The sequence below is a fragment of the Amphiprion ocellaris genome, chromosome 13 (genome assembly GCF_022539595.1).
Source record: "Amphiprion ocellaris isolate individual 3 ecotype Okinawa chromosome 13, ASM2253959v1, whole genome shotgun sequence".
Lineage (NCBI taxonomy): Eukaryota > Metazoa > Chordata > Actinopteri > Pomacentridae > Amphiprion > Amphiprion ocellaris.
This window is the reverse complement of record NC_072778.1, coordinates 2,568,310-2,577,354: the sequence shown is the minus strand read 5'-3', so window position 1 is coordinate 2,577,354 and position 9,045 is coordinate 2,568,310. Positions and strand designations below refer to the sequence as shown.

At 38.5% G+C, this 9,045-nt stretch overlaps 1 protein-coding gene across 1 annotated transcript; it reads left to right on the top strand.

The window, feature by feature from the left end:
• On the top strand, positions 1–4,839 carry hvcn1 (hydrogen voltage-gated channel 1). The gene is made up of 5 exons (XM_023296773.3): positions 1–174; positions 1,595–1,699; positions 1,776–2,007; positions 2,861–2,973; positions 4,332–4,839. Exons 1-5 carry the CDS (start codon positions 1–3, stop codon positions 4,386–4,388), a joined length of 681 nt encoding a protein of 226 aa, XP_023152541.1. The 3' UTR covers positions 4,389–4,839.
• Positions 4,840–9,045: the final 4,206 nt, after the last annotated feature.

Genomic DNA, 9,045 nt, shown 5'->3' with positions numbered 1-9,045 from the left:
ATGGCTCGGTACCTGAGGTATTTCACCACCGTGGGCGACGAGCAGCCGGGCCAGTGGGAGGAGGAAGAGCTACATGTGGCCAGCGAGGAGCTGAGTCCGGCCACGGGGCAGTTTCCAGCAACGCTGACCTTCCGGGATGCCCTGAAGAGACTCTACACCTCTGAACGTTTCCAGGTATGGTTTTTCTCAGACGTCCAAGTGGGATCTTCAAACTGTCTGTAACCCGAAGATGCTGAAATATCACAGCAAATGCTCAACTAAACCAAACTAAAGAAAGGAGTTCCACATTCAAAACCATTTTCAAGAGAAATGATCATCTTCTGGTTTCTAAAATAAAAGTTCTTCTGGACTAGAATATCCCTGGTTTTATACACCGATCAGCCACAACATTAAAACCACTGACAGGTGAAGTGAATAACATTGGTCATATTGGTTCTATGTAGTGTTCTGCTGGAAAATCTTGGCTTTTGGCATCCGTGTTGAGGAGACTTGAACACCAGAACAAGCAGACTGCATCATGCAAATAATCCTAAATATCACTGGCCTACCCCTGCAAGAAAATGCACCCCACCACACTGCAAAAACATCAGTCAGGAACATCAACAAGATATATTGTACTTTTTACTGTGCGGTTTTCCTAAAAGGCACAGAATCACCTGAAAAATACAGTTTATAAAGGTTAAACCTTCCCATCTTGTGCACCAACAACAGAAACAAGAGTTCAGGGTCCATGTGTCAGCAGTCTAAAGACGTTTTCTCTTTGAGCTTTTCAGATAGTTTATCCAGGATTTTAACAGGAACACAAGGATTAAATGAAAGTAAACAAGAACAAATACTGTAAGAACCCGTTCTAATTACCCTGAAGTAGTTCAAACCCCAAAATGCTGCTTTTATTGATGCAACAGCGTCAACAATCTGTTAATTTCATGCTGTATATGAACCGATCAGGCATAACATTATGACCACCTACCTAATATTCTGTTAGTCCTCCTTATGTGGTCCAAAATGCTCTGAACCATCGGTCCTGGACCAGAGGACCTCTCAGGGTGTCCTATGGGGTCTAGACCAGGACGTTGGCAGTGGATCCTTTGGGTGCTCTGGGTTGTGCAGTGGAGCATCTGGGAATCAACCCTGTGCCACTGCATCCTGTTGATGCTTGATCAGAATGGGATCTAGAAAGTTTGGAGGTCAAATCAACATCTTGGGCGACTGTCTGCAACAGTAGACACTAAATAAACACTTAAAAGGTTCTGAGATGAAAAAATATAGTATAAATTTAGGAATATAATGTACAAAATAAGATAAAAAGGCAAAAACTAAGTAAATTAAGAACTAGAAAGCAAAAATCTGGTAAACAAAGAACAAAGGAAGCAAAACTAGAACTAAGCAACAACTAAGAACTAAGAAAAGCAGAACCGAGTGAAATGTAAACATGACCATGAGATAAAGTGGCAGATGTAGTGCAGAATATTCTAAACAGTGCAAATGAGTAACAACAGTCCAAGAAGTGCAAATATGCTTGACAATAGGTCCTTCCCTGGAAGCAGAGGAAGAGTTGTTGGGTTGTCTACTGATGGTGTGTGTTTGCCTCCAGGTGTTGGTGGTGTGTTTGGTCATCCTGGACGCCATCTTCGTCCTGGCGGAGCTGCTCATAGATCTCTCCGTCATTAAGCTGGAACATGGCCACATCGCTCCAGAGGTGAGATGTTGGAGGTGAGAGTTTTCCTCTTGGTTCATTCCCAGGGGGGTAACTGATGGATGCTGGTGTTCCGCAGGTGTTCCACTACCTCAGTTTGGCTGTTCTCACGTTCTTCATGGTGGAGCTGGCCGGAAAGCTGTTCGCCTACCGCCTGGAGTTCTTCCAGCACAAGTTCGAGGTGTTTGACGGTTTGGTGGTGGTCGTGTCCTTCGTGCTGGACATCGTCTTCATCTTCCACGAGGACGCCTTCGACGGGATGGGGCTCCTCATCCTGCTGCGACTCTGGAGGGTGGCCAGGATTATTAACGGTCAGCGCTACTCACTTCTTAGCAGCCAGGCAGTATTTACAGGGGTGAACAGGCTGAGGTCATTAAAGCTTTTCTTAGTTTGTTCTACAAGTCAAATTGCACAAGATGGAATAGTCTATTTTTTTGATCTCTAACTTACTCTAATTAGTAATACGCTACCATTCAAAAGTTTGGGGTCACTTAGAAATGTCCATATTTTTGAAAGAAAAGCATATTTTTTTCAATGAAAATAAATGAATCAGAAATACAGTCTAGACATTGTTAATGTGGTAAATGACTATTCTAACTATTCTAGCTGACTAATTTTAATGTCACAGAGTATTTATTTTAAAAAGGAATTGACTTCACTTGGTATTTTAAATGAACAATGCAGTGAAAGCCTATATTGTTCCAATTGATGATGGAAATGACCAAAAATCTGAAGATTACAATCAAATCAAAACGTTAAAATCATGAATGTCAATGAAATGAAGATTCGTAATACTTACAATATGAAATGTTGTGTGTTTACCAATCTATAGCTGTAGCCCTGCTTTGCAGATTTATGCGATAATTTTAGGATCCAACTCTCAGTGAGGCTGACGAACATTGAGTTTCCTTTATGATTTAGTCACTTGTTTTTAGCAGAGATTCAGGAGAGATGATTGATGTCTGTGTTTAAATTCAAGTGATTAGCTTAGCTTAGCATAAAGACTGCAAAACGTCTGGTTCTGTCTGGAGCTCAAATATGCACCTACAAACACTGCCAGACATTAGTAACAAAGCAAACTGTCAAAAACAATTTTTTTAGCCAGAGCTTTTATGATGATACGCATTTCCTAAATGTAATTTCATTCATCTGAATGTGTTGCAGGCATCCTGGTGTCGGTAAAGACCCGAGCAGACCAGAGAATCCACAAGCTGAAGGAGAGCTACGACCACCTGGTGGAGAGAGTCACGCAGCTGCAGGAACGCAGCGACAAACTGGTAATTTCTTCCGTTAAATCAAGATTCAGGGATGATTTGCATGCAGGTCCTGTGTGGTGTGTTGTATCCAAATCAGGGAGTTATTGTATTTGTGTAAATTTTGTAGAATGGCCCCCAGACACATTGAGATGTTGTCGGAAAGAGTGCTCATTTTCAGCATTACTAATACCTAGACTGTACAACCAGCGCTTCTCCCAGTAGACTGCACATAGAAAATACTACATCTTTTTAGGAACAGTACCAAGTGAATTATGAGTGTGTTGCACTTTAAAAACCCTGTGCAGTAGCTGTTTTACTACATACACAAGAATATATGCTATATCCTTTCTACTTATATACAGTCTGTGCAATAATAGTAATCTATAAATGTTTTTCTATTTATCAAAAAATCTGTGCAATACCACTGACATGTGCAATAATATTTTTGAATATTTTGGTCTGTTTTTATCTTATGTCGGGTAGGGAAGTAGAAATCTACATAACCATCCCTTTATGTCCACTTGAGCTTTAACAGCACATTTTCTGTGTGTGATATTGTCTCATGTTGAGGGAAAAAGAAACCAAAAAGTGAACCCAAATGTGGGTCACACCAAGAGGACAGATTGATTTGTGTCTGTTGTGCTTTGTCCAGTAGTATATGTGTGTTGTTGCTTATTGATGTCACAGAACTCAGTGTCGAAGTTGTCGTACTTGACTACAAATTCTGACAGCCTCTTATCAGGAGGTATCCAAGAGTCGCCATTGGTCGTCATCGACTCTGATCTACATCCTGTCTTTCTGGTCGACCTCTTTATTAGTCTGAACCCAGTATAACACTTTCTAAACAACTTCCTGGTTCCAGGACTTGAGCTTGCTGTCAGAATGTGATGATTTTTAGTGGTTCAAACAGTAAATGAAGTTAAATAAATGACAATGTAGTTGGAGAATCAGACTATCAGGGTGTAAGGGCTGATTCATGGTTTCCACCGGACCGATGTGGACTTCATAAGGAAGCAGTGGGAGTGCATGTGATTCTATTAATACACTTCATGTGGAACACAGAAACATACACAGAGCTGTCGTGGATGTTTCTGAAAAGCTAGGACTCCAAAATGAGCATATAGTTCAATCAACACATCTTTGAATTGATTATGTATAGTTTCTATCCAGGTATGTCTAACACACCGAACACGTTGTATCTAATGGATTCACTTAGCTTTTAGTCCTCTTGTTTACATCCTCCCTGCATAAAATGACTTCTATTTCTAGTATTATTAGAAACGACCTCGCTCTGTACGGTGTGTAAATGCTCAGATGTTTGTCATGAAAGCTTTAAGTGATGTCTCACAGTGAAGTGATTCTTTTTTTCTGTCTCTTAGGCTCAAGAGAACCAGAAACTGCAGGAACTCCTGAAGCAGCACAACATAGACTTCTAACCATCAAGCCAACTGTTGTGGAACTACTGTTCACCCTCATTCACATCCTTTACTTTTCTGCACCATTTTTTTAAACTGTCACTTTATATACTCGGTGATAAACTTTTATTTTACCCCCTGATTTCATTATCCCACCCATGGAGAGATCATCTTTTCTTTTTTTTGAATTTGTAGATCCACATGCAGTTGTTGCTGTTTTTGTAGTCGGCAATTATCCAATGAATTCCAAATACTTAGAAGCTACCTGATGTCGTTCCATGAAGTTTAACACACCTGTAAATATGTGAAATCTTTCACAGACTCATGAATTGTACATACAAAGGCATTTACATGTGCTTAATGAGATTTCAGAGTACTGTATGTTGTGAGAAACAGATTTAAGTAAATGATTGCAAAGAGTGATACATGTATGAAATAAATAAATGATCTCATTTATTAAATTGTACAAAAATCTTATGTACAGTATTTACACAATGTACAATGGCAGATTGAGCACCTAAACAGTGGTTTTGGTGGGAAACATTACCGTGCACTGGTGAGTTTGTTCAGACGAAAGGAAAGAAGAAGTCGAAGGGCAGTTTGGCGTCGATGGTGGGCGTGGCTCTGTAACCAGGAAGAGCAGCCGCAGACACAGGTATGAATGCCACCGAGCTTCTGATTGGCAGAACGCCGCTGCCTCCAGACAACAGGGTCTGCACAAAACACACACAAAGTACAAATATTAAAACACTTCTTTATTTCTCTGTGCTCGAGCTCCAAGTTTAAACTCAAGAGAAGCTTGTATTTTTTGTTGTTTTCTGTTTGTTTCTGAAGCTGTTTTCACACATAACCTGTTCAATGACCAGATTGGTTTGGATTGTGGAGCTGTCCCTGGAGTCATGTGGTAGAAAAAGGAAGAAAATTAGGAATTGAATTTTATTTATCTAGCGCAGATTCACAACATATGTCATCTCATATGATGTACAATCCTCTGTTTCTTTCTGTGTCCTTCTCCGAGTGTCCCTGGTTCCAGAGCTGGATGCTTCAGATCTGTGGTTGTTCTCCCACCAACTGGCCTAGTGTCCATCATGTCCACTGTGGGATGCTGCTGCTGCTGACCTTCCTCCAGCCCACTGCTTCCAGCTGCCCATTTCCATCAGTCTACTCTGCATCACCCTCACTATACTTGATATGCTCATCTACTTACTGTTTGAATTTTACTACCAGCTATATATGTAGTATATTTATGCCAGAGCCGTGCATCATAACAGTAAACTATGAATCAATCTCAATGTTAGCTTGTACTTTGTATATATCATCTAGCTTATCATGCATGTATCCAACTGTGTGTTATATGGTCCGTGTTCCCCACCCTCCTCTTCTCCCATCCCCATCCCTCTCCACCACTCTACCTCTATCTCTACCTCTCTACCTTTTCTGTCCCTCTCAACCCACCGGCCAGCAGCAGATGGGTTCCCCACATAAAGAGCCGGGTTCCACTCCAGGTTTTTTCCCCTGTTAAAAGGGAGTTTTTCTTGCCACTGTTGCCTTAGGGCTGCTCTGGGAGTCCAGGAATATGGGTTCTGTAAAGAGTCTTGAGAAAACTTGACCTGTAATTGACGCTATATAAATAAAATTGAATTGAATAGCACTTAGCATAGTAAGGTACAGACCTTAAGACTTATAAAGAGAGAACAGAGAACCCAACAATCCAAAGATGCCTCTAGATTCCCTATGAGTGACAGTGGGAAGGAATAAAAGAAAAAAACCTAGAATAGGAAGGTCAAAAAAACCCTCAGATAGAACCAGGCTCAGGGAAGGCAGCCATCTGCCTCAACCGGTTGGGTGACGTGGGGATTAATACTGGTAAGTTCTGTTTTTCTTCTCTTTTTAATATATTTACACATTTCTTGTTATTCTTGTGTGCTGTATTGTAATATCTGTATTTATACAGCTTGCTGACTTCACAGCAAACTTAGCCGCTACCCTTTAGCGCAACATTAGCAGCTAATTTTCTGATTTGTGGTGACTGTTGAAGTTACTCTTACTTTAGGAGGATATTATGGGTACTTCAGATGGCCTCAGGCCTAACAGTTAGCCGAAGCAACCATTTTGAAAGCTATAAACTTAGTGGTTGTAGTTGTAAGAGGTAGAATCTGGCTCGAACAGCATGTTGGAAGTCAGTGAGTCTTACCAAGCTGCTGGTGTTGGTCTGGATTACTTCTTTGATGCTCACAATCTGTGCTTGAGGGTTCATCAAGGATCCATATTTGGTCCATTCAACTTCTAAATGGAGTGACAATGGGATGCTGCAACTTGGTCCTTCCTACAAAAATGTCATAGGTTAGTATGTCGTCCAAAATCTGAAAAAAACGTCAGGGTTTAGTATCTTGTCCAAAATGTGACAAAAACGTCATAGTTTATGTCGTCCAAAATGTGAAAAAAAACGTTAGTTTAGTATGTTGTCCAAATTTTGACGAAAATGTCATAGTTTAGTATGTTGTCCAAAATGTCACAAAAATGTCATCGTTTAGTATGTCGTCCAAAATGTCACAAAAATGTCATCGTTTAGTATGTCGTCCAAAATTTTGAAAAAAGTCAGAGTTTAGTATGACGTCCAAATATTGATGAAAATGTCATAGTTTAGTATGTTGTCCAAAATGTGACGTGACATATGATGAAATAATGTAAAGGAGGCCGTGGAAAACACTCCAGAAAGGTTTTCTTTGAAAAAAAAAATCGTCATGAATTTTGGCGCAAAAAAACGCCTTACTATACTATGTAAAAAAAAAATGCGATTTTTCAAACATGTTGTAGAAACGTACCATATGATGAAATAATGTAAAGGAGGCCATGAAAAACACTCCAGAAAGGTTTTCTTTGAAAAAAAAATCATCATGAATTTTGGCGCTAAAAAAACGCCTTACTATACTATGTCGAAAAAAAATGCGACTTTTTAAACATGTTGTAGAAACGTGCCATATGATGAAATAATGCAAAGGAGGCCGTGAAAAATACTCCAGAAAGGTTTTCTTTGAAAAAAAAATCATCATGAATTTTGGCGCAAAAAAACGCCTTACTATACTATGTCGAAAAAAAATGCGATTTTTCAAACATGTTGTAAAAACGTGCCATATGATGAAATAATGCAAAGGAGGCCATGAAAAACACTCCAGAAAGGTTTTCTTTGAAAAAAAAATCGTCATGAATTTTGGTGCAAAAAAACGCCTTACTATACTATGTCGAAAAAAAATGTGACTTCTCAAACATGTTGTAGAAACGTGCTATATGATGAAATAATGCAAAGGAGGCCGTGAAAACCACTCCAGAAAGGTTTTCTTTGAAAAAAAAATCATCATGAATTTTGGCCCAAAAAAACGCTTTACTATACTATGTCAAAAAAAAAAATTGGATTTTTCAAACATGTTGTAAAAACGTGCCATATGATGAAATAATGTAAAGGAGGTGGTGAAAAACACTCCAGAAAGGTTTTCTTTGAAAAAAAAAAATCATCATGAATTTTGGCGCAAAAAAACGCCTTACTATACTATGTCGAAAAAAAAATTGGATTTTTCAAACGTGTTGTAAAAACGTGCCATATGATGAAATAATGTAAAGGAGGCCGTGAAAAACACTCCAGAAAGGTTTTCTTTGAAAAAAAAAAATCATCATGAATTTTGGCGCAAAAAAAACGCCTTACTATACTATGTCGAAAAAAAATGCGATTTTTCAAACATGTTGTAAAAACGTGCCATATGATGAAATAATGTAAAGGAGGCCGTGAAAAACACTCCAGAAAGGTTTTCTTTGAAAAAAAAATCATCATGAATTTTGGCGCAAAAAAACGCCTTACTATACTATGTCGAAAAAAAATGCGACTTTTTCAAACATGTTGTAAAAACGTGCCATATGATGAAATAATGTAAAGGAGGCCGTGAAAAACACTCTAGAAAGGTTTTCTTTGAAAAAAAAATCATCATGAATTTTGGCGCAAAAAAACGCCTTACTATACTATGTCGAAAAAAAATGTGACTTTTCAAACATGTTGTAAAAACGTGCCATATGATGAAATAATGTAAAGGAGGCCGTGAAAAACACTCCAGAAAGGTTTTCTTTGAAAAAAAAAATCATCATGAATTTTGGCGCAAAAAAACGCCTTACTATACTATGTCGAAAACAAAATTGGATTTTTCAAACATGTTGTAAAAACGTGCCATATGATGAAATAATGTAAAGGAGGCCGTGAAAAACACTCCAGAAAGGTTTTCTTTGAAAAAAAAATCATCATGAATTTTGGCGCAAAAAAACGCCTTACTATACTATGTCGAAAAAAAATGAGATTTTTCAAACATGTTGTAAAAACGTGCCATATGATGAAATAATGTAAAGGAGGCCGTGAAAAACACTCCAGAAAGGTTTTCTTTGAAAAAAAAATCATCATGAATTTTGGCGCAAAAAAACGCCTTACTATACTATGTCGAAAAAAAATGAGATTTTTCAAACATGTTGTAAAAACGTGCCATATGATGAAATAATGTAAAGGAGGCCGTGAAAAACACTCCAGAAAGGTTTTCTTTGAAAAAAAAATCATCATGAATTTTGGCGCAAAAAAACGCCTTACTATACTATGTCGAAAAAAAATGAGATTTTTCAAACATGTTGTAAAAACGTGCCATAT